At 47.4% G+C, this 26,103-nt stretch overlaps 1 protein-coding gene across 4 annotated transcripts in view; it reads right to left on the bottom strand.

Annotated features, from left to right (window-relative positions):
• Positions 1 to 8,452: 8,452 nt before the first annotated feature.
• Positions 8,453 to 26,103, bottom strand: part of EARS2 (glutamyl-tRNA synthetase 2, mitochondrial) — a 35,972-nt gene continuing 18,321 nt past the window's right edge. For 2 of the 4 annotated variants that reach the window (XM_033217749.1, XM_033217750.1), the window contains 6 exons: positions 20,974 to 21,446; positions 18,762 to 18,870; positions 15,841 to 15,994; positions 15,599 to 15,729; positions 11,692 to 11,827; positions 8,456 to 10,911 (listed from right to left, as the gene is read on the bottom strand). In XM_033217749.1, the coding sequence (XP_033073640.1) occupies positions 10,828 to 10,911; positions 11,692 to 11,827; positions 15,599 to 15,729; positions 15,841 to 15,994; positions 18,762 to 18,870; positions 20,974 to 21,446 (1,087 nt within the window). In that variant the 3' untranslated portion in view covers positions 8,456 to 10,827. Of the gene's footprint in view, positions 10,912 to 11,467; positions 11,828 to 15,598; positions 15,730 to 15,840; positions 15,995 to 18,761; positions 18,871 to 20,973; positions 21,447 to 26,103 lie in introns of those variants that run through there. The other 2 variants (XR_004438831.1, XM_033217748.1) reach the window with 2 other exon arrangements.

The following is a 26,103-nucleotide window of genomic DNA, read 5'->3' as shown; positions in this document are numbered from 1 at the left end:
AAAACTAGCCGGGCGAGGTGGCGGGCGCCTGTAGTCCCAGCTACTCGGGACACTGAAGCAGGAGAATGGCATAAACCCGGGAGGCGGAGCTTGAAGTGAGCTGAGATCCGGCCACTGCACTCCAGCCTGGGCAACAGAGCAAGACTCCATCTCAAAAATAAATAAATAAATAAATAAATAAATAAATAAATCTGTTATGCTTTTCTCTTGTTAGCCCCCCACCTTTTTTTTTTTGAGACAGGATCTTGCTGTCAACCAGGCTGGAGTTCTGTGGCACCACCAGAGCTCACTAAAGCCTCGACCTCCCAGGCTCAAATGATCTTCCCAACCTCAGTCCTCAGAGAGTAGCTGGGACGACAGGCGCACATGCCACCACTCCCAGCTAATTTATTTAGTTTTGTAGAGATAAGGTCTCGCTATATTGCCCAGGCTGGTATCAACTCCTGGGCTCAAGCAATCCTCCCAAAGGGCTGGGATTACAGGCGTGAGCCACCATACCTGGTCTTAACCCGTCTTTTGTTATAGGAGTGTTGGCCATAACCCTTCGGAGAGGTGAGGAAAGGTGTTAGGTATAGATGTCCCACAACATCTAGATCAATGGTTTTCAAACTAGCATGTGTCAGAATCATCTGAAGGGTTTGTTGCAAATTGCAGGGCCCCGCCGCACAGTTTCAGATCTAGCAGGTCTGGGATAAGGCCCAGAATTTGTCTTCGTAATAAATCTTCAGCTGACATTGATGCTGATGGTCTGGAGACCACAACAGAAAGGATAAAGGCTAAGCGGGTAGGAAGTGGTTCAGGAGTTTAATGTAGTGGTTGGGTGTGCAGGCATTGTAATTAGAACTATGTTGTTTTCATCTAAGAGATAAGGGTAAATGCCTACTTCATGGGGTTTTTTTCTTTTTTCTTTTTTTTTTTTTTTTTTTTTTGAGACGGAGTCTTGCTCAGTCACCCAGGCTGGAGTGCAATGGCCAGATCTCAGCTCACTGCAAGCTCCGCCTCCCGGGTTCACGCCATTCTCCTGCCTCAGCCTCCCGAGTAGCTGGGACTACAGGCGCCGCCACCTCGCCCAGCTAGTTTTTTGTATTTTTAGTAGAGACGGGGTTTCACCGTGTTAGCCAGGATGGTCTCGATCTCCTGACCTTGTGATCCGCCCGTCTCGGCCTCCCAAAGTGCTGGGATTATAGGCTTGAGCCACCGCACCCGACCCATGGGGTTTTTTTCTTAATCTAAGAGAGATAATATATATATATAAATATGTATCAGCTGGGTGTGGTGGTGCAAATGCCTATAGTCTCAGCTACTTGGGAGGGTGAGATAGGAAGATTGCCCAGGAGTTCAAGATCAACCTGGGCAACATAAAGACACCCATCTCTACAAAAAAAAAAAAAAGAAAGAAATTAAAAGGCCGGGCATGGTGGCTCATGCCTGTAATTCCAGCACTTTGGGAGGCCAAGGCAGATGGATTATCTGAGGTCAGGAGTTCAAGATCAGCCTGGCCAACATGACGAAACCCCTTCTCTACTAAAAATACAAAAATTAGCCGGGCGTGGTGGTGTGTGCCTGTAATCCCACCTACTCAGGAGGCTGAGACCGGAGAATCGCTTGAACCCAGGAGGTGGAGACTTCAGTGAGCTGAGATTGTACCACTGCTCTCCAGCCTGCAAAAAAAATAAAAAATAAAAATTGAACAAAAATAAATTACCCAGTCTCTGATATTTCTTTACAGCAACACAATGACACATTAACACACAGCTTAAGCTGAAATACCAATCTTCTGTCCTTGGCACTCCTGGATTTTAGGTCTTCAGGTTTTGATTAGAATCTACACCACTGGCTCTCTAGCTTTCAGGCCCTTCAACTACACCACTGGCTTTCCTGGGTCTCCAGGTTGCACAAGCAGATCAGATGACTTTTCAGCTTCTCAATTTTTATTTTTTCTAGAGACAGAGTCTAGCTCTGTTGCCCATGCTGGGGTGCAGTGGCACCATGATAGGTCACTTGCAGCCTCCAACTCCTGGATTCAAGTATCCTCCCTCCTCAGCCTCCCAAGTAGCCAGGTCTATAGGTATGTGTCACCATGCCCAGCTACTTTCTAAATTTTTTGTAGAGATGGGGTCCCCCCATGTTGCCCAGGCTGGTCTTGCACTCCTGGGCTCAAGCAGCCCTCCCACTTCAGCCTCCCATAGTGCTGGGATTACAATTACAGGCATAAGCCATCACCACCGACCTATTTTTTTTTTTTTTTTTTTTGAGACAGGGTCTTGCTCTGTTGCCCAGGGTAGAGTGCAGTGGTGCAATCACAGCCCACTACAGCCTCGACTTCCTGGGCTCAAGTGATCCTCCCACCTCAGCCTCCCTGATAGGTAGGACTATAGGCACACGCCACCATGCCCAGCCATTTTTTTTTCCTATTTTTTTTATAAAGAGGGGTCTTACTATGTTGCCCAGACTGGTCTCGAACTCCTGGGTTCAAGCAATCCTCTTGCCTCGACTTCCCAAAGTGCTGGGATTACAGGCATGAGCCACCACACTTGGCCTTTTCAGCTTTTATAATTTGATGAGGCACTATCTAATAATAAATCTCTCTTCCTAGATATATATCCTGTTGGTTCTGTTTCTCTGGAGAACCCTAACATAGCCCTTAGAGGCCGTGATGGGAGAACATGGCTTTATAGTGAAAATAGCCCTTTTCTGTGCCTCATTTTCCAATCTTCTCCTACCAGGGCTCCTTGCTTCCATCTGCTCCTGCTTAAGTCTCTCTTCAGCATAGCTGCCAGAATGACCTTTCAAAAACCACAAATCTGCTCATTCAATGGCTAAACACTTCAATGGCTAAAACATTTCAATGGCTCTGCACCTCCCACCTTATGAAGACCCAACTCCTTGCCTTCATTAACTGAACCCCAACTTTGCTGAGGTATCCACCACTCCCTACCCAGCCATGCACCTCAGGGACACACAGACCCCCTTCATCTCCAGCTCTGGGTCTGACTGATTTATGGAGACCCTCACTTCCCCAGCAGGGATGGCTAAAAATTTGGAAGTTGAGTAGAGGGAGGGTACTTAGGAGTTTCCTTGCTGTTGGGAGAGAGCCATAGAAAGCTACCCTCTCCCCAGCCGACATGAAGGAGGAAGTGCAGAGGCCTGACTGCTGCAGGCAGCCAACTGTGGCTGCTGCAGATGCTGTGGCCAGGAGGGCAGAGAGACAGAAGGACCCTGGGCCCTCACTTATGTCACCACATGTGTAATTAACCAACCCTGCAGCCTGCCTTACCCATGAACTTCCTGCTAAGTAGGATAATAAATCTTATTTAAGATTTATTGCTGTGTTGCCCAGGGTGGAGTGCAGTGGTGCAATCACAGCTCACTGCAGTCTTGACTTCCTGGGCTCAAGTGATCCTCCCACCTCAGCCTCCCTAGTAGGTAAGACTATGGGCACATGCCACCATGCCCAGTCAATTTTTTTCTATTGAATCTGGGTTTTATTATTTGCATGCTTACACCTTTAACCTGTCAAAGAAGAGCCATTTGGATCTCACGTCTGCCTGGTTTCTCAGCAGCCACTTCTACCTCTCCCCCGACTCCTACCCTTGGTCCAGTCCTGACCAACTTTGTGAAGCGTTATTTTTCTTTTTTTTGAGATGGAGTCTCGCTCTGTCGCTCAGCCTGGAGTGCAGTGGCCGGATCTCAGCTCACTGCAAGCTCCACCTCCCAGGTTGATGCCATTCTCCTGCCTCAGCCTCCCAAGTAGCTGGGACTACAGGCGCTCGCCACCTCGCCTGGCTAGTTTTTTGTATTTTTTAGTAGAGACAGGGTTTCACCGGGTTAGCCAGGATGGTCTTGATCTCCTGACCTCGTGATCCGCCCGTCTCGGCCTCCCAAAGTGCTGGGATTACAGGCTTGAGCCACTGCGCCCGGCCTTGAAGCGTTATTTTTCATCCCTCTCCTTGGAATATCCTTCCAACCCCCATCTACCTGGGAAACTCCTACTCATCCCTCAGAACCCAGTTCAAAGGTCACTTAGTCTGTAAAGGCCCAGCTATCCTCCCGCCTCAGCCTCTCAAGTAGCTAGGACCACAAGTGCTCACAATGCTCAGCTAATTTCTGTATTTTTTTGTAGAGATGGAGGGGTTTCACCATGTTGCCTAGGCTGGTCTCAAACTCCTGTGCTCAAGAGATCCTCCCCCATTGGCCTCCCAAAGTGCTGGGATTACAGGAGTGAGGCACCACACCCAGCCAACAACTTCTAATTTTACTCCCCACTAAACATATGTCCGTCATCTGTCCCCACCCTTCACTTCCAAGCTTTGTCAAAGGTAGTCTCTCCCAGATAGCTGGATTCAATGCAAACTACAGGCAACAGACTGGACTGCTAATTATAACGGCAAATCTTGCAAAAGAGGAAAGATTTCCCCACTTAGATGGAAGTGATACTGGTAACTGTTAAGAGTCTGGCAGTTAGACCAGCTGATGAGTGCCACTTCTGAAGAAACTCATCTTACTAATATAGTCCTCTAACATTTTTTTCATCATGAGATCTTGACCCTTACTATGTATCTGGCAACGTGCCAGGTGCTACGGTTATAGTAAAAGACTGACTTCCTTACTGCCATAATCTCATATTCTTTTGAGTAAGATAGAGAGTAAATACATACAAATACAATATGTAATTTCATATAGTAAAGAGTACTATGAGGGCAAAAATAAAGTAGGATAAAGGCAGTATGAATGGAATTCCAAATTTGGCTATAAAAATATAATTTTCTGGAAAGGAGAAAGGACACTTTTTTTTTTCTTTTGTTGAGACAGTCTTGCTCTGTCACCCTGCATGGAGTACAGTGGCACTATCCTGGCTCACTGCAGCCTCCACCTCCCTGGGCTCAGGTGATCCTCCCACCTTAGCCACTCCAGTAGCTGGGATTACAGGTGTGCATCACTACACACCACTAATTTTTGTATTTTTTTTGTAGAAACGGGGTTTCACCATGTTTTCTAGGTTGGTCTCGAACTCCTGGGCTCAAGTGATCCACCGGCCTCGGCCTCCCAATGTGCTGGGATTACATGTGTGAGCCACCATGCCCAGCCCTGGAAAGGATACTCTCTAAACAACACTGAAAAAGAACATGCTCAGAGCAAGGAACTGGTTTCCCACTCACTATAGTGAGTCCCCTGCAGCCATGATCATAGACTATGACTCCCACTGACCACAGCTGATTGGACCAGGGGTAGACACCTGACCCAGGCTAGGCCAATCAGATACTCCCCTGCGAGTTTGTATGTGGAATACTGGTTATTTAATTGGTGGTGTAGGAAAAGAGAGATGATTTCGCTTCAGGGCTGGGGCATTTGTTGGCCAACTGCACAGATAAAGAGAGAGGCAGCCTGCAGAGGGAAAACAAGGGGAGCAGACACACAAAGAGGGGTGAATGTTAGAAACTGTGCCATCTCAGAGGAAGAGCAGACACACACAGAGGGGTGAATGTTAGAAAATGTGCCATCTCGGCCGGGCGCGGTGGCTCAAGCCTGTAATCCCAGCACTTTGGGAGGCCGAAATGGGTGGATCACGAGGTCAGGAGATCGAGACCATCCTGGCTAACAGGGTGACACCCCGTCTCTACTAAAAAATACAAAAAACTAGCCGGGCGAGGTGGCGGGCGCCTGTAGTCCCAGCTACTCGGGAGGCTGAGGCAGGAGAATGGCGTCAACCCGGGAGGCAGAGGTTGCAGTGAGCTGAGGTCCGGCCACTGCACTCCAGCCTGGGCCACAGAGTGATACTCCATCTCAAAAAAAAAAAAAAAGGAAATGTGCCATCTCAGAGGGCTGGGTGGCTGCCTTTGGTCCCAACAGGTTTCTAGGTACAGATTCCATTCTCTTGTGAGGTCTAGTTGGAAGTCCTGCCCTTTATATCTGTGAGAGTCCTAATTCTTCCAATAAATTCCTTTCATAGTTTCAGTTAGTCTGAGTGCGTTTATACACATTGCCACCAAGATCACTGTTTCTAAGGATGAAAATAATGGTGATAGTGATACCTAACATTTATTAAATGCCACGCAATGTTCTAAGAACTTCATATATGTTGCCAGGCGTTGTGGCTCATGCCTGTAATCCCAGCACTTTGGGAGACTGAGGTGGGAGGATCACCTGAGGTCGGGAGTTCGAGACCAGCCTGGCCAACATGGAGAAACCCTATCTCTACTAAAAATACAAAATTAGCTGGCTATGGCAGCACATGGCACATGCCTGTAATCCCAGCTACCTGGGAGGCTGAGGCAGGAGAATCACTTGAACCTGGGAGGCGGAGGTTGCAGTGAGCCAAGATCGTGCCATTGCATGCCAGCCTGAGCAATAGGAGTGAAACTCCATCTCAAAAACAAAAAAAAAAGAACTTCATATATATTATCTATTCCAATTCTTACAACTCTTTGAGACAGGTACAATTCTTATCCCTATTTTGCAAACAAGGAAACTGAGGTACAGAAAGTCACACATGAATAAGGGGCAGAATGTTTCTTAATCTAGACAGCCTCTGTGCCCTTCACCACTGCAGTATACTCTCAAAACACCGGGGATGGGCTTGAGGTTATTTAAAATGTATGAAATTCCTTCAAACACTTTTACTTAGCCAGGTGTGGTAGCATGCACCTGTGATTCCAGCTACTCAGAAAGCTGAGATGGGAGGATCTCTTGAGCCCAGGAGTTAGAGCTGCAGGGAGCTATAATTGTGCCACTGCATTCCAGTCTGGACAAGAGAGCAACATCCTCTCTCTTAAAAAAAACAAAACAAAACAAAACAATAAACTAGTCTTACTGATCCTGAGCAAAACCCCCAAACAGAAGACAAGACGTCTGGAACTGCTTTCAACATAGCACAGCACACTCCACTTGAGGAAGAAGTAGCAGCAGCTTTATTAATTTCGCTTTTTTATTCATTTTTTTTTTTTTGAGACAGAGTGTCGCTCTGTTCTCCAGGCTGGAGTACAATGGTGTGATCTTGGCTTGCTGCAACCTCCCCTTCTAGGGGGTTCAAGAGATTCTTGTGCCTCAGCCACCCAAGTAGCTGGGATTATAGGTATGAGCCACCAAACCTGGCTAATTTTTGTACTTTTAGTAGAGACGGGGTTTTACCATGTTGGCCAGGCTGGTCTTGAACTCCCAGTCTCAAGTGATCTACCTGCCTTGGTCTCCCAAAACATTGGGATTATAGGTTTGAGTCACCATGCCCAGCTCTAATTTAGTATTTTTAAAAAACTATGGTAAAATACAGAAAAACATAAAATTTACCATCTCAGTCATTTTTAAGTATATAGTTCAGTGGCGTTACATATCTTTATAATGTTGTGCAATTATCACCACCATCCACCCCCGTAACTTTTCATCTTGTAAAACTGAAACTCTATACCCTGAACAGTAACTTCCCATTTCTGCCTCCCCAAGTCTGACAACCACCATTCTACTTTCTGCCTCTATAATTTTGATTATTTTAAGTACTTCGAATAAGTAGAACCTTACAGTATCTGTCCTTTTAACTTTATTTTATTCTTTTTTTTTTCTTTGAGACGGAGTCTCGCTCTGTCGCCCAGGCTGGAGTCCAGTGGCGCGATCTCCACTCACGGCAAGCTCTGCCTCCTGGGTTCACGCCATTTTCCTGCCTCAGCCTCCCGAGTAGCTGGGACTACAGACGCCTGCCACCATGCCCAGCTAATTTTTTGTATTTTTTAGCAGAGACGGGGTTTCACCATGTTAGCCACGATGGTCTCGATCTCCTGACCTTGTGATCCATCTGCCTCGGCCTCCCAAAGTGCTGGGATTACAGGTGTGAGCCACTGTGCCCGGCCTATTCTTTTTTTTTTTTTAGACATAGGATCTTGCTCTGTTGCCCAGGCTAGAGTGCAGTGTGCATTCATAGCTCACGGCAGCCTTAACTCCTCAGCTCACATGATCCTCCTACCTTAGTCTCCCAAGTAGCTGGGACTACAGGCATATGTCACCTCATCTGGCTAAGTTTTAAATTTTTTGTAGAGACAGGATCTCACTATGTTGCCCAGGCTGGTCTCAAACTCCTGGCCTTTGATAAGACTGCCACCTTTGCCTCACAAAGCATTAGGAAGTATTTGTCCTTTTGTGACTAACATTTCATTTAGCATAAAGTCCTAGAGGTTCATCCATGTTGTAGATATACCAGAATCGAATTAGTATTTTGACCACTCACTTTGTTAAAAAGTCTCTCTTGACCGTGAGCCAAGGAGCTCCTTGTAACCATTCTTAATGTCTTAGAAACAGATGCTCTGACAACACTCAGTAGATCAGAGTTAAGCTTGGACTCTGGATCGGCACAGATCTGAGTTTAAGTCTTGGTTTTTGCCCCATACTATAACCTCAGAAGCTTTAGTTAACTTTTCAGAGCCTCGGTTTCCATATCTGTAACAGAAAAATAAACATACTGCTTCTCTCATAGTGTTATAAAAAAAATTTACTGAGATAGAAAGTATCTCAGGATGGACTAAGGCATTTACGAGAATTATCTGACACCTGGGAGTGGGTGAGGCTCATGTAAGCGCACGATAAATTAAAATATTGTTATTATTGTCCCCTTCTGTGGTCAACCACCTGTTGTTTCTGCCATTACATCTTCTTCTGGAGAAAGCTCCCTAGTTTTCCTTGGGAACAACTTTTCATCCATTGCATATAATCCCTGTGAAACTACCTATTACTGGCCAAGGAATGGTAGCAAGACCTCAGCTACCCCAACAGATACTCGCTCCTCAGAATCTGAACCTTGAGCAGAGTTATCCAAAACTGAGAGGAAAACACAGAGAAATTAACAACAACAAAACGGTTGTAGTTTATGTGTCGCCACCAAAGAACTCAGACAAGACTGGCCATTAGCTCCTGTAGCCAGTTCCTGTCTATTCCAAGACCTGGTTTTTTGGCTTTTCCATAGATGCTGTGGCTCTCTTATGGCCTCCAATAAACATAAGTGAGGCAGAGCTGGTTTCTATTGTTTGCAACCAACGAACTTAATGGATTCTGTATTAGAAAGAACTGGTATATTCTTTAAGCAAAGACTAGGACTCTATGGGGCTCAACAAACTCTGTAATCGCCTTTCCACTCCCCTGGACAAAATAAATACATTAATTGTCTACTGCTGGAGCACAAATTATCCCCAAACCAAGTAGCTTTAAACAACAAACATTTACCATCTCACAGTTCATGTGTGTCTGAAAATTTCAGGGCAGCTTCTCTGAGTTGTTCTGGCTTAGGGTCTCCCATAGAGGTCACGAGCGAGATCAGCAAGGACTGCAGTCATGTGGCTGCCTGGCTGGAATTGGAGGACCGGCTTCCAAGATGGCGCACTCCCATGGCTGTTGGTGGGAGGCCTCGATCCCTTGTCATGTGGAGCACCCCATAAGGCTGCTTAAGTATTTTCATGACCTGGAAGCTGGCTTCCCCCAAAGTAAGCAATCAAAGAGAACAAGACAGAAGCCATGATGTATTTCATCACTTACCCTCAGAAGCCAAACTCTCCATTTCTTCAATAGCGTAGTGGTTACACAAGTCAGGCCTATTCAATGGGGGAAGGAACCACACAAGGATGTGAATAGAAAAAGGCAGGGATGGTTGGGGGCCAACTTAGAGGCTGGCTGCCATGCAGGGGAAGCCTAGAAGCCTTGTAGGGGGTTGTCTACCCCGCCACTATCCTCCTTTCACTTGCTACTCCTCTTCACTGAAGACCCCAAGAAGCATATCTCATTTCAGAAACCAGCAGAGATGATGACTTATAAGTCATGGAGGAAGGAAGAGGTGGATTTGAAGAGAAAGCCACAAAATAGGCAGGGTGGAGATCTCCAGTCCAAGGACCAGGTCTGGAAGACTGGAAAAACGGAACACATGACGTTTAGGGAAGGGAGACACAGGCTGCCCCAAGGCTCAAGAATAAAGGGTAGCATAAGACAAGAGTGCTTACCCTTGGCAGTGGAGTCACTTCTCCTTTTACAACCCCAAAGAAAGGCTGGCATCCAGTTCAGTCCTGCTTGTGTCACGTATCCTTTACTGCTCTGAGTCCTTAGGGCCTGAGAACTGGGACCCATGGGTCCCGCTGCCCAGCTTCTACGGGCTGAATTGTGTCCCTCTAAATTCTTATGTTGAGAAACCCTTAGCACCTCAGAATGAGACTTTACTTGGAGAATGAGCATTTAAAGAGGTGATTAAGTTAAAATGAGGCTGGTTAAAGTTAAAATCCAGTGCAACTGGTATTCTTAGAAGAGGAACGTTGGGCACATAATGAAACTAGAGATGTGTATGCATGGAGGGAAGACCACACAAGGAAACAGTGAGAAGACAGCTGTCTGCAAGTCAAGAAAAGAGGCCTTCAGGAAAAACCAGGCCTGCCACCTTGATCTTGAACCTTTAGCCTCCGGAAATGTTAAGAAAATAAATCTCCATTGTTTAAACCACCTGGTTCTGTGGCATTTTGTTATGGGGACCCTAGCAAACTGAAACCCAAGGCTTCTGCATTGTTCCGGGATGTTCGCTTTTCTGTGAACTAACTCCGAACCTCTGCTGTGTAATGTGTGAGAAACCAGACCCAGAGAATGCCTTTCCAGAGTCAAGGAGGTTAGATGGGTTGGGCTTCCCCAGCCAGCTGACAAGGACGGGCCTGTGGTGGATCCATAAATGCACTTGTGTGCAGTCAGAGATTGTTTCCACTCTTAGTTCCTTCGGCAAACTTCCCAACAGGCCCCAGGCCTCCTTCTGGTCTCTGAAAGCTGTTTCTAAGCTCACAGGTTCTCAGGGCGATCTCCATTGCCCGACACATCCTCTCCCTAGCTGGAAACCACCTTCTGGATCCGTTCCCGCACTTCCTTTGGTCCCAAGGACAACATCATCTCAGCTACAGGAGGTCCTTGCTGAGAACAAAAAGAGCAAATATTGCCTTACTACCTTAAACTGCCTAAGAACTGAAGCTTAGCCTCAGTCTGCAGAAATTATTCCCAGGCCAGCCCCCAAACTGCTGCCTGTGTTCTGAGGATCAATGCTTGTGTTATTTCCCTGGACAAGGATGGGTCCTAGAAGCCTGTTTCTCCCCCAACCACCGCCTTTTTTTTTTTTTTGAGATGGAGTCTCTATCATCCAGGCTGGAATACAATGGTACAATCTTGGCTCACTGCAACCTCTGTCTCCCAGATTCAGGCAATTCTCGTGCCTCACCCTCCCAAGTAGCTGGGATTACAGGCGCACCACCACACCCAGCTAATTTTTTGTAATTTTAGTAGAGACAAGGTTTCACCATGTTGCCCAGGCTGGTCTCAAACTCCTGACCTCAGGTGATCCACCTGCCTAGGCCTCCCAAAGTGCTGGGATTACAGGTGTGAGCCACCATGCCTGGCCTGTTTTTCCCATATTAAGTAAGCTATTGGTAGGTCTGTTATCCCCAATAAACTGCAAACCCCATGAAGGTAGAGATTATGAACGTGTGTTTCATTCTATCCTGTATCCACTGTACCTAACACAATGCTTGCACATAGTGGGTACTCAATAGTGTCTGTTGATTGACTGAATGAGGGGAGTGATCATATTTCTTTCATCCTTGTATCTTGAACATTGAGCTCAGTGCCTGCCAGGAAACGTAAGTTGAAAGGATCAATGAGGGGCTCCAGGGAACAATGCAACCTGCGTCCCTGCCTCACCTGCTGTCCACTGAGGGCCACCCGGAGGAGTTTCATCACATTACTGTGCTTGGTGCCTTCCAGACCTTCTGATAGCTTCTTCAGTTCTCCACTCAGCATATCCTGAGTTAAGCTCATACCAGATCTTTCTAGAAGCCTAGAAGAAGAGGGCCACTTTACAGGACCTGCATGGGCCAATGGCAAGTGGGTAGGAGAAGGGCTTCAGAAGGTTATTGATCAGCTACAGTACAAGCAGCACAACCAATGTTCAAGCCTGTTTTGAGGGAGATGAGGAAGATATTGACCACTTTCTCCCTTATCCAGGTCGAGAAGGAAAAACTACCAAGGGACCACACACAGAGAAGCCAGTGGTCACAATGCAGGGAGGTAAGAGGTGCCATAAGAGGCTTTACTCATTGCTACCTCTGTGTCATTCAATCTTTATGCCTCAGCTTTCTCATCTGTAAAGTGGGGAGAATAATAGTACCTGAGGCTGGCGCAGTGGCTCACACCTGTAATCCCAGCACTTTGGGAGGCTGAGGCGGGCAGATCACTTGAGGTCAGGAGTTCGAGACCAACCTGGCCAACATGGTAAAACACCATTTCTACTAAAAATACAAAAATATTAGCCAAGGGTGGTGGTGGGCGCCTGTAGTCCCAGCTACTCAGGAGGCTGAGGCAGGAGAATTGCTTGAACCCAGGAGGAGGTTGCAGTGAGCCGAGATCGCACCATTGCACTCCAGCCTAGGTGACAGAGTGAGACTTTGTCTCAAAATAAAAAAATAAATAAATAATAGTATCTGTCCTGCACAGGGATATCGTAAAGAGTTAAAACTTACAAAGCACCAAGTGCCTGAACACATGGTAAATACTCAGAAATATTACTTTTTTTTTTTTTTGAGATGGAGTCTCACTCTGTTGCCCAGGTTGGAATGCAATGGCATGATCTCAGCTCACTGCTTCTACCTTCCGGGTTCAAGCGATTCTCCTGCCTTAGCCTCCCGAGTAGCCGGGATTACAGGCGCGTGCCACCATGCCCGGCTAATTTAGTATTTTTAGTAAAGACAGGGTTTTACCATGTTGATCAGGCTGGTCTCAAACTCCTAACCTCAGGTGATCCACCCACCCTGGCCCCCCAAAGTGCTGGGATTATACGCATGGGCCACCATGCCCGGCCAAGTATTACATTTTATATTTGAATTTAAAATTTTAAGAAATTAGTTAAGTACATTCAAGAGCTTTGAGACATTACAAAATGATCTTAAAAGAAACAGGTCTGCTTGCAGGCACGACAAAAAAGAAACTTAGGAATAGATTTGACATAGAATGGATAATTTCTGGGAAATTACCTGAAATATAGCTTTAAGATTGGTAGAGGGAGACTTCTTTGGAGACTAGCCAAGAAGAGAAGAAATCAGAAGACCCCACCCAGCTCCAGCAATGGCCCCGTCACCAACTTGCTATGGCTGTTCTTCCACAAACTGAAGCCTCTAGGATTCCAACGGGCCAGCAACCAACCCCCACATCCTGGCAGTCCAGCTGAGCAAGATGCTCTCCCCAAAAGCTTTAGTTTCAGGAGGAATTCTCCAATCAGTTAGAGCTGGACTTGCAAAAATTTGCCCTGGCCCTGATTCTTAGTCAAGAGATGGGAATAGGCTGGGGATGAGTATATTTCACTGCAACTTCCCAGTTCCTCTCATTTTTCAAAAAAATTAATTATTTTTTTTTTTAAGGGACAGGATCTTGCTCTGTCACGTAGGCTGGAATGCAGTAGTGCAATCACAGCTCACTGCAGCCTCAAACTCCTGGGCTCAAACGATCCTCCCACCTCAGCCTCCTGAGCAGCTTGGACCACAGGTGCCCACCACCATACCTGGCTAATTTTATTTTTACTTTTTGTAGAGATGGGGTCAAGCTATGTTGCCGAGGCTGGTCTCAAACTCCTGGCTTCAAGTGATCCTCCCATTCACCCTCCCAGAATACTGGGATTACAGGCATGAGCCATAGCACCCAGCCTCTCCTCAGTTATTACTGGAGATTCCAAAGTGGAGACACTGAAGAGGAACTGAGGCTGGACATCTTCTTCCTGGTGCAGATGATCTGTGATGGCAATTCTGACCCTGCCTGCTCAAACATGGTCCAGGCAACCACATTCCAAAGTCAACTCAGTATGGACCACTACTGTCTCAAGGAACTGGGTTCATAAGTGATTTGAAGAAATAGCCTTTCAGTGCAGACAGATTTCCTTACTAACTGTCAGCACTGAAGCAGATGAATTTCAATTTCAGACAAGGGTGATCATTCTTACTGCATCATCTCTATGTTCTGAATGTTTGTGTTCCCCTAAATTCGTATGTTAAAACTTTAACCCCCAAGGGGACAGTATTCAGAGGTGTGGGCTTTGGGAGGTGATCAGGTCATGTGGGCAGAGCCCCCATGCACAGATGAGTGCCTTTATAAAAGACACCCCAGAGAGGTCCCCCATCCCTCCACCACGTGAGGACACAGCAAAGGGCCAGAAAAGGGAAGGGCCCAGGAACAAGGCCATCACCAGACATCGAATCGGCAGCAACTTGACCCTGGACTTCTAGCCTCTAGACCTATGAGAAAGAAATGTCTGTTGTTGAAGCCGTCAGTCTGTTATTTTGCTATAGCAACCCCATGGACTGAGACAATTCTTAACTGGGTCACATGAGTACTGCCATTTACAAAATCCAGGAGTTGAAATACTGAGGACATAAAATATAATGTGGGAAAAAAGCAGACACTCTCCCCAGTGGCACTGCAGGGAAGCAGGCTGCTGAGGAGCTGACGAAAGAATGACAGGTCCCAGGCCAGGAACAATGGCAATTCCAGACCCGCTAGAGCGGGCCCAGAGCTTGGCATGGGAATAGAAGGTATTTCTAGGGATCTGGCAGCTCCTAAACATTTGGATATCAGCTTTCCTGACTCGAGAGGGAGTCCCAGAGCAAATATGAAATCCAGCCTCATGGTGGAGACAGGCACTTACGACACTGAATCCTGGTGAATTAGAACTAATAGGCCCCAGCCAGGCACATGGCTCACGCCCGTAATCCTAGTACTCTGCGAGGCTGAGGTGTGAAGATCGCTTGAGCCTAGGAGTTTGAGACCAGCCTGGGCAACATGGCAAGACCTTGTCTCTACAAAAAGTAAAAAAATTAGCTGGGCGTGGTGACCTATGCCTGTAGTCCCAGCTTCTCAAGAGGCTGAGGTGGGAGGATGAGCCCTGAGCCGCTTCCTGCAGATTGCTACATAAGGGAGAAATGTCATTCCACAGGGGATATGTGCTGTCATTTCTTTTGTCTGGTAGAGAAACTTGCCCTCTAGTTACCTGATACAGAGCCTCTGCAGGAAAAGTGGTCAGCATCGGGGAGGAGGGGCAGAAGGGGAAAGGCAGAGAGAGAAAGCAAATCTTGGTAATGGAGTACTGACTCCTGCATTAAGCTGTGCCTCCAGCAGCCCTTCTTCTAGCATCTGCAGCTACATAAGCAATCATTCCCCTCTTGCCTAAGTCAGCTTTGGATGCATTTGTAATTGAAAGTTATTACTGTTAACAGTAAGAATTAGCATCATCTCTCTCTTACCAAGAAGGAAAAGGAAGCTCAAATAGGTACAGTAACTTGGCCAAAGTGAAGCCGCCTGAGCAAGGTGACATAATCTGGTGAGTACATGGCAGAGCTGGGATGCAACCAGGTTGGGGCAAGCAGTGAACACAGGCCTATGTACAGGGAAAGCCCGGTCCTCCAGGTAAGCCCTCCCACCAACGAAAGCCAGTGAAGGGTCACTTTTTTACTGGCCATGGGGTTGTGCTGGGGGCCCAACAGCCTAACCTTGAAGGAAAGGGAGCCGTGGGAGGGAGAGGGGGAAGGAGGGTGTGGAACCCTGAGCTCAGCCTGCGGGTACTCACCCCAGCACACGCTTAGCAATCACATCCACCTTCTCTGAGATGGCGTCCAGCTGCGCTCGACCCACCGCAGGGCGAGTCCATAGATAAGAGTACCCTGGGGACACCAAGTCCTGCAGGCGGCAAATGTGACCCTGAGGAAGGAGGCAGTCGTTGAATGCACTAGGGACAGGGCTCTGGAAGGGAGGAGGAATTGAAGCACCCAGTTACCCCTCCCTCAGCCTCCCAGACCCCTGACACCACACCTGTCTCAGCAGGAGGATCCTCTCCACGTAGATTGGGTTGAGGACATCCCTATTTTGCAGTTGGCTCCCAAAGGCCTCCTCCACAAGGGCCTGCAGCTTCTCCACCAGCTGGCGCCTGTGGCTCTCATTGTTCACCAGCCGCTGGAGGTGCAGCCTGCGGAAGAAATCAAGGGGCTGCCCTACTGTCAACACCCCAACCCACCCAAACCGTCTCTCCCCCGGGGAGAGGGTGAAGTTGGAAGAATGACATATCAGGTTCCATGAGCCCTCCCTTTCGCAAGCTAGAAGTAGAATTCTCTTTACATTTATAAAAAGAAAGGGATGCGACTAAGTTCACAAACAGCCTGAAAGTCCCAAGCAACTCGGAGACATGCTTTGTTTTCAGGGGTTTTGCTTTTGTTTTTGTTTGAGAGTCTTGCTCTGTTGCTCAGACTGGAGTGCAGTACCACAATCACGGCTTACTACAGCCTAGACCTCCGAGGCACAAGTGATCTTCCCACCTCACCCTCCCAAGTAGCTGGGCCCACAGACACACATCACCATGCTCGGCTAATGTCTTAATATTTTGTAGAGACAGGGTCTTGCTATGTTGCCCAGGCTGGGCAACAAGCAATCCACCCAGCTTGGCCTCCCAAAGTGCCAGGATTACAGGTGTGGGCCACCATGCCCAGCCACGTTTTCAGTGTTTTCAAAATAGTAGCTGACATTTTATTTGTATTTATTTATTTATTTATTTTTGAGATGGAGCCTCACTGTGTTGCCCAGGCTGGAGTACAGTGGTGCAATCTCCACTCACTGCAACCTCGGCTTCCTGGGTCACCTGCCACTCAGCCCTATTGGACCTGGAGAAGATTTTGGCCAGGTGCAATGACTCACTTAATCCCAGAACTTTGGGAGGCCGAGAAGGGAGGATCACTTGAGGCTAGGAGTTTGAGACCAACCTGAGCAACAATAGTGAGATGCCATCTCTACAAAAAAATATTAAAAATAATAAACTTAGCCTGGCGTGGTGGTACACACCTGTAGACAGCTACTCCAGAGGCTGACGAGGAAGGATCACTTCAGCCTGGGAGTTTGAGGCTGCAGTGAACTGAGATGTCACCATTGCACTCCAACCTGGGTGACAGGGCAAGACCCAGCTTCTAAAATATATAGAAAGTGGCATTTTTTTTTTTTGAGATGGAGTTTCACTCTTGTTGCCCAGGCTGGAGTGTAATGGTGCAATCTCGGCTCACTGCAACCTCCACCTCCTGCGTTCAAGCGATTCTCCTGTCAGCCTCCTGAGTAGCTGGGACTACAGGCACCCACCACCACATCGGGCTCTCTTTTTTTTTGTATTTTTTAGTAGAAATGGGGTTTCACCATGTTGGCCAGGCTGATCTCAAACTTCTCACCTCAGGTGATCCACCTGCCTCGGCCTCCCAAAGTGCTGGGATTACAGGTATGAGCCACCACACCCAGCCTACATCCACTCTTGAATGCCCCATTCAAAAGATGCCCACTGTTTACTGTGTGAACTTTGGCTAGCTTCTTAAGCTCTCTATGTCCTGGGTTCCTCATATGTAAAACAGGGCAAAATCATACAACTGACCTCATAGGTCTGATGGAAGAAGTAAATAAACAGCCCTAAAATATCTGCAACTGATGTTAATTATCTGGGCTCATGCAAGTAAATGCACTGAGGATACTGCGTCCCCAAACTAGTGCTCTAGGCAAAGTATCAGTAAGACCCTCACCCCAGGTGCACACCTGGCTGATGGTCTTAACCACTAATAACTTTTTTTAATGACAGACTCTCACTTTGTTGCCCAGGCTAGAGTGCAGTGGTATGATCCTGTCTCACTGCAACCTCTGCCTCCCAGGTTCAAGTGATCCTCCTTGCCTCAGCCTCCCAAGTAACTGGGACTACAAGCATGTGCCATGTCCAGCTAATTTTTGTATTTTTAGTAGAGATAGTGTTTCACCATGTTGGCCAGGCTGGTCTCGAACTCCTGACCTCAGGTGATCTGCCAACCTTGGCCTCCCAAAGTACTGGAATTAAAGGTGTGAGCCACCACACCTGGACAACACTAATACCCTTTGACTCAGACATGTTAACAATGATTTGAGTTGGAACGATATTTGGAGGTTTCTGAGTGAAGAGCTACTTGCAATATCAAATACGTGAAATATAAAGTAGATGCCATGGGACAGTGCTCAATCACTGTGTTGGCTGGGTGAAAGGTTGACGGGGGGAGGTGAGTCCAAAATGAAGATACCCCTCTCCAGGCTTTGGTTGTTAACAGAGTCCACACAAGGGGTGGCTAGGAACACAACGCTAATGATAAAAATATATGTACCGTGGGGCGTGGTGGCTCACGCCTGTAATCCCAGCACTTTGGGAGGCCAAGGCGGGTGGATCACCTGAGGTCAGGAGTTCGAGACCTGACTGACTAACATGGTGAAACCCCGTCTCATACCGAAAATACAAAAAAATCAGCCGGGTATAGTGGTGGGCACCTATAATCCCAGCTACTTCGGAGGCTGAGGCAGGAGAATCGCTTGAACCCGGGAGGCAGAGGTTGCAGTGAGCTGAGATTGTGCCATTGTACTCCAGCCTGGGCAACAGAGTGAGACTCCGTCTCAAGAAAAAAAAAAAAAAAAAAAAAAAAAAATATATATATATATATATATATAACCATTTACTGAGCACTATGTATGTGCCAGGGCTATACAAGATACTTTCACAGAACAATCATATAAGATTGGTATTGTTATTAATCCCATTTTAGAGAAAAGGAAACAGAGGCTCAAAGAGGTTAGGTGATTTACCCGTGGTCACACAGAATTAGGTACCAGAGTCCATTATACCCTCTGCTGTAGGGACTGTCTTAAGCAAGAAAGCCCTTTCCCACCAGGGGATCTCCATGATCCCCACTCACCTGTTGAATTCTGGGAGCTTCTCCAGGTCCAGCAGGGCTGAGTGACTGGTGACCCGGGTCAGGTTGAACTGCGTGATCAGTTCTGGCAGGGTCCTGCCCATTTGGTTCTCTGCAAAGAAGAGAGGCCCAGCTATTCAGCTTCCTCCCTCCCTTCCTCCTTCCACTTTATCTCTTTTTTTTTAAGAGACAGGATCTTGCTCTGCTGCTCAGGCTGGAGTGCAATGGTACAATCATAGCTCACTGTAACCTCAAACTCTCAGGCTCAAGCGATCCTCCAGCCTGTCTTCCAAGTAGCTGGAACTACAAGCACATACTGCCACACCCGACTAATTTTAAAATTTTTCTGTAGGGCCAGGCATGGTGGCTCACACCTATAATACCAGCATTTTGGGAGGCAGAGGTGGGCACATCATGAGCTCAGGAGTTCGACACTGGCCTGGCTAACATGTTGAAACCCATCTCTACTAAAAATACAAAAATTAGCCAGGCATGGTGGCGCATGCCTGTAATCCCAGCTACTCAAGAGGCTGAAGCAGGAAAATCACTTGAACCTGAGAGGCGGAAGTTGTAGTAAGCTAAGATTGTGCCATTGCACTCCAGCCTGGGTAACAGAGTAAGACTCCATCAAATAAATAAATAAATAAATAAACAAACAAATTTTTCTGTAGACACGGAGTTTCACTATATTGCCTGGGTTGGTCTCAAACTCCCAGGCTCAAATGATCCTCCTGCGTTGGCCTCCCAAAGTGCTGGGATTACAGGCGTGGGCCACCGCGCCCGCCCTCCTTCTACTTTCAAACATAAGGGAGGCTGAGTGAGCAAGCCCTGGGCTCCCCATTCCACTTTGCCCAAAGGGATTTAACTTCTAGCTATTTATATATCTAGAGCCTGAATAGGTTTTCCTTTTCAGAAAGGGTTCTGTCGTTAAGGAAAAAAGGGTCTGAAAACAATCAGGCTAAACCCATCTCCATTACTCTCAAGACACGAGCTGCAGAACAGTACACTCATTGCCTGGCTGTACCAGAGTCTGAGTCAACTGGGTTTGGTTGGGGTCTGAGCATATTTTATAAGCTTCCTAGTTGATTCCAAAGCACAGTCAAGAGTTAAGAACCAGGCCGGGTGCAATGGCTCAAGCACCAAGGCGGGCGGATCACCTGAGGTCAGGAGTTCGAGAACAGCCTGGACAACATGGTGAAACCTCGTCTCTACTAAAAATACAAAAATCAGCCGGGCGTGGTGGCAGGTGCCTGTAATCCCAGCTACTCGGGAGGCTGAGGCAGGATAATCGCTTGAACCCGGGAGGCGGAGGTTGCAGTGAGCCGAGATCGCACCATTGCACTCCAGCCTGGGGTACAAGAGCGAAACTCTGTTTCAAACACAAAAAAGTTAAGAACCATGGTGCTGGGAGCTGCTTCTTGTGAGCAGCAGCTCAGTCCCACACAGTCAGCAGGCACCGTGATCAGGCATAGGCCTAAAGCACTATTTCCCTCACTAGGTGTGTGACTTTGGCAAGTTACTCAGCTTCTCTGAGCTTCACAATCCTCTTACGAAGAGTGGAGACATGTATCTACCCTTTAACAGTATGTTGTATTAAATGAAGTGAGACCAGCAGGCAGACTATTCTGGACATATTTTCAGAAATCCTTCAGGTCATCCTATCTGATACTTGCTTCTTCAAGGTTTAGGTCTAAGTCTTGGACCATGGATAAGTGCTCAGCTTGAAATAAACTAGATTCATCTGGCAGTAAAATGAAGAAGGAAAAAAAGAAAGAAGATCCATATTAGTTCTAGTAATACTGTTAGCATACATGCTTGTAATAGTAGCAATAATTGTCATAATCATAGGGTCTGTCATTTTTTGTGCTTATTGTGTGACAGGTGCTGGGCTCGGTATCTTACACTCCTGAGCTCAGTGAATCCTAACCCTATGAAGTAGACACTTATCCCCATTTTCCAGATATGCAACTGAGGCTCAGAAACTATAAGCCCCTTGAAGGCAGGGATTGTGTCTATCGTGCTCACTATTGTAGCCCCAGCACTTTATGCAGTGTCTGGCAAAATAAACATCTGTTGAATAAAAGAATAAACTTGTCCAAGGTCACCTGGCTGGTAGATGGCAAAGCTGGGACCAAAGAGCAGGACTGTCTGAGCCAAAGCCCTGCTCCTCCTGGCCACACTCTCTGCTGCTGGGACCGCTCAGGTGGACAGGTACCTGCAAAACCTGAGCCACAGTTGGTGATGATGTCCAACAAGGAATCGGGCAGGAAGCCTTCAGCAGCAAAGTGCTCCAGGAAAATGTCCCCTTGCCTCTTGGAGAGCTTGCTGCCATCCCTGTTGAGGAGCAGGGGCAGGTGGGCGAAGTGGGGTGGCTGCCAGCCCAGGGCCTGGTAGAGAAGCAGGTGCTTGGCAGTGGAGACGAGCCACTCGGAGCCTCGCAGCACGTGGCTGATGCCCATGTGGTGGTCATCCACCACGCAGGCCAGGTGGTATGTGGGGAAGCCATCGCTCTTCATGATGACTGGGTCTCCCTCCACGCTGGCCACGTCATGCCTATTCCAGCCATACACCAGGTCCTCGAAGGCCGGCGCTGCCTGCTCCAGGCGGAAGCGGATCGCAGGCTTGGGGTCCTTGGCCAGCTTCTGGGCCACCTGCTCCTGGCTCATGTTCCGGCACCTATTGTCATACCTGATGGGGAGCAGAGCAGCGTGAGTACTGCTGATGGACAGGTTGATGGACAGGAGTCCTACCTTTGTCATAGCTGTGTGACCTTAAGCAAGTCAGTTACTACTGCAAGCTGCTTCCTCAGTCTAGAACGGGGATAATAATACAGTTGTGTGGAAAACCAAGATAACATGGTGTAGCAGACACGAATGTCTGCCTATCTACCAGCCATTCCATGCTTTTTCCTTGCTAACAAGAAAATAGCAAAATGCTTAGCCTGAGGGGTTGAATCCTGATTGGTATGGCCAATCTTGCAATCCTATTGCCCCATGCCAGTGACAAGTCCAGGCAGGAATGTAACCCCATCCTAGTCACTAGGTTGCGAAGAAAAGCACGCCTTGGGGGTAAGGAAGAATTAAGGTTCTGGGAAAGGTTTTTCTCTCCAAAGGACAAGGAGAGACAGCCACAGGAGGAAAATCCCTTCTTAAAATTTCCCACTACCCCACTTCTGTCCTCTTTGGATGTTGTCCTGTGAGGGGAGCATGCTTAGACCTGCCACAGCTACTTGCAACTGCGGGAGGGAGGGCAATGAAGGCAGAGAGAAGCCAAAATAGAGCCCTGGCATCCCTACGCTGCTAGTCTCATCCTGGAGTCACCCACCTCCAGCCTTGTGCAGAATCAAAAGACAAATGTCTATGATCGATGTCCTGGCTACTCAAAGTGTGGTCTGTGGGCCCCTAGCATCAGCCTCCTGGGAGTCAGTCAGAAATGCAGGCTCTCAGGCTCCACCCCAGACCTACTGAGTCAGAATCTGCACATTAACTAGGTCCCCAGGTGATTCATCTGTGAGTTAAAGTATCGTTTGTCCCTTCTAACAGGGTATTCCACTAACTACCCAAAAGCGTTCTGAGACACAGATGGAATGCTTGTAAGGATAGTCTTTGACAAAGTTAAGCGTTCAATCAATCAATAAACGGTGCATGGGACTAGACACTGTTGTTCATGTCTGTAATCCCAGTGTTTTGGGAGGTCAAGGTAGGAGGACAGTCTGACCTCTAGAGTTTAAAACTAGCCTGGGTAACATAGCAAAATCCTGTCTCTTATTTAAAAATTTAAAATACCAGCCTGGGCAACATAGTGAGACTCTGTCTCCACAAAACAAAACAAAACAAAATCAGCTAGGCGTGGTGGTGCATTCCTGTAGTCCCAGATCCGTGGGAGACCAAGGTGGAAGAATCACTGGAGCCCAGGAGGTTGAGGCCATAGTAAGCTATGATGGCGCCATTGCACTCTAGCCTGGGTGACACAGTGAGACCCTGTCTCAAAAAAAAAAACGTTGTTTTTTTTTTTTTTTTTTTTGAGATGGAGTCTCACTCTGTTGCCCAGGCTGGAGTGCAGTGGCGTGACCTCGGCTCACCACAACCTCTGCCTCCCGGGTTCAAGCAATTCTCCTGTCTCAGCCTCAGTACTCTGTACTCAGTACTCAGTACTCTGTCTCAGAGTAGCTAGGATTACAGGTGCCTGTGACCACGGCCGGCTAAGTTTTGTATTTTTAGTAGAAACGAGTTTCACCATGTTGGTAAGGCTGGTCTCGAACTCCTGACCTTGTGAACTGCCTGCCTTGGCCTCCCAAAATGCTGGGATTACAGGCGTGAGCCACTGTAACCAGCCGAAAAAGTTGTTTTTAAAAATGAGTCAGTTGCACATGAGTGAACAGGAGGGTGTTCAGCTGCAGGAGTAGGGCAGTGCAATGTCTAAATCAAAGGAATTTGCTTCTTCAAGCTCTTCTGGCAGCAATTCTGACAGTGAGGTTGACAAAAAGTTAAAGAAGAAAAAGTAAGTTGCTTCAGAAAAACTTGTAATGGAACCAAAGACTGGCAAAACTCCGGGAGCTCTGTCATCTTCCAAACAGAGCAGCGGCAGCAGAAATCATGCTTCTTTTCTTTTTTAAATTTCATATAGAGATGGTGTTTTACCATGTTGCCCAGGCTGGTCTCGAACTCCCAGTCTCAAGTGATCCACCCTCCTCGGTCTCCCAAAGTGCTGCGATTAGATTACAGGCCACTGTGCCCGGCTGATAACATGTTTCAAATTGGGAAAATGAAGTACCTTAGTGTTTGGGATGTTAAAGGGGAAGTGCTAATTGATGATATTAGAGATTATTGGACGGATCTCGAAGGTTAAATAAAACCAAGAAGAAAAGGTATTTCTTTAAATCCAGAGCAATGGGGTCAGCTGAAGAAACATTCATTCATTCATTCATTCATTCGTTCATTCATTGAGACAGCAGACAAGGTTTCACTCCCGTTGATCGGGCTTGAATGCAGCAGTGCAATCATGGCTCACTGCAGTCTTGACTTCCTGGGTTCAGGTGATTCTCCCATCTCAGCCTCCCGAGCAGCTGGGACTACAGGTATGCACAACTATACCCAGCTAATTTTTTGTATTTTTAATAGAGACAGGGTTTATTTCTTTTATTTTTCTTTCTTTTTTTTTTGAGTCAGGGTCTCACTCTGTCACCCAGGCTGGAGTACAGTAGTGTGATCACAGCTCACTGCAGCCTAGACCTTCCCAACGGTAAAGTGATTCTCTCCACCTCAGCCTCCCATGTAGCTGGGACTACAGGCATGCATCACCATGCCTGACTAATTTTTGTATTTTTTTTAGTAGAAATGGGGGCTCACCATGTTGCAATGGCTGAGTTTGAACTCCTGGGCTCAAGCAGTCCACCCGCCTTGGCCTCCCAAAGTGCTGGGATTACAGGCATGAGCCACCGCGCCTACCTGGAACAGATATTCTACATCGATACATTGATGATGCAGTAAGGAAACTATAAAGTTGGCCGGGGGCAGTGGCTCAAGCCTGTAATCCCAGCACTTTGGGAGGCCGAGACGCGTGGATCACAAGGTCAGGAGATGGAGACTATCCTGGCTAACATGGTGAAACCCCGTCTCTACTAAAAAAAATACAAAAAACTAGCCGGGCGAGGGGGCAGGCGCCTGTAGTCCCAGCTACTCGGGAGGCTGAGGCAGGAGAATGGCATAAACCCGGGAGGCGGAGCTTGCAGTGAGCTGAGATCCGGCCACTGCACTCCAGCCTGGGTGACAGAGCAAGACTCCGTCTCAAAAAAAAAAAAAAAAAACTATAAAGTCTGAGCCATATAAAACCTATACTGTCCTAGTTGGGTTTTTTTGAATTTGTTTTTGAGATGGAGTCTCATTCTGTCACCCAGGCTGGAGTGCAGCAGTGTGATCTTGGCTCACTGTAGCCTCTGCCTCCCAGGCTCCCAAGTAGCTGAGATTACAGGTGCACCCCACCATGCCAGGCTAATTTCAGTAGAGATGGGGTTTCACCATGTTGGCCAGGCTGGTCTCGAACTCCTGACCTCAGGTGATCTGCCTACCTCAGCCTCCCTAAGTGCTGGAATTACAGGCATGAGCCACTGTGCCTGGCTTCTAGTTGTTTTAGTCTGTCTTTTTACATTGACTTTTGTTTTCTAAATGCTGTTCTCCAAGCTGTCATGTTTGGATTACAGAACAACCTGTAAGATGAATACTTGTTTTAAATGTGCATTATTAAATATGTTCTGTCCAAGTGCAGTGGCTCACTCCTGTAATCCCAGCATTTTGGGAGGACAAGGGGCAGGAGAACTGCTTGAGTCCAGGAGTTCAAAACCAGCCTGGGTAATGAGACCTTGTCTCTACTAGAAATTTAAAAAAAAAAAAAAAAAGAAAAAAAAGAATTAGCCGGGCATGGTGGGTAATGTGTGGTTCCACCTACTTGGGAGGCTGAAGCAGGAGGATCGCTTGAGCCCAGGAAGTCAAGGCTGTGGTGAGTCACGATTGCATCGCTCCAGCCTGGGTGACAGAGCAAGACCCTGTCTGAAAACAAAAGTTTTCAGGGACGCTGTCAACTTTATTAAGGAGGATTGCTTTGTACCTACCACGTAGTGTAAAATAAAATCAAGTAATACAGTCTCAACAGTTGTGGCCCCCTCCTTTTTTTTTTTTTTTTTTTTTGAGACAAGGTCTCATTCTGTCTCCCAGGCTGGAGTGCCGTGGTACAATCTGAGCTCATGGCAACCTCCATCTCCCTGGTTCAGGTGATTCTCCTGCCTCAGTCTCCTGAGTAGCTGAGATTACGGGCACACACCACCACACCCAGCTAATTTTTGTACTTTAATATAGATAGGGTTTCACCATGTTGCCCAGGCTGGAGTTGTGGTCTTTTTTTGATCCTAAGAGCTGGTACTGTTTAAGGCCCAAAGTAATAGTTTTTTTTTTTTTGAGACGGAGTCTCGCTCTGTCACCCAGGCTGGAGTGCAGTGGCCGGATCTCAGCTCACTGCAAGCTCCACCTCCCGGGTTTACGCCATTCTCCTGCCTCAGCCTCCCGAGTAGCTGGGACTACAGGCGCCCGCCATCTCGCCCGGCTAATTTTTTGTATATTTTAGTAGAGACGGGGTTTCACCGTGTTAGCCAGGATGGTCTCGATCTCCTGACCTCGTGATCCGCCCGTCTCGGCCTCCCAAAGTGCTGGGATTACAGGCTTGAGCCACCGCGCCCGGCCCAAAGTAATAGTTTTTACAGATCTTTTAGCTTCAACTAAGCTTTTACAATAAAAAGGATTTGTATTGCACTGAGTTTTCACAAACTTTTGGTTTGTGAAATCCATACTGGATC

The sequence above is a fragment of the Trachypithecus francoisi genome, unplaced genomic scaffold (genome assembly GCF_009764315.1).
Source record: "Trachypithecus francoisi isolate TF-2019V2 unplaced genomic scaffold, Tfra_2.0 Lachesis_group10, whole genome shotgun sequence".
In the NCBI taxonomy this organism is placed as follows: domain Eukaryota; kingdom Metazoa; phylum Chordata; class Mammalia; order Primates; family Cercopithecidae; genus Trachypithecus; species Trachypithecus francoisi.
The sequence above is the reverse complement of the archived record's forward strand: the minus strand, read 5'-3'. Positions and strand labels throughout refer to the sequence as shown.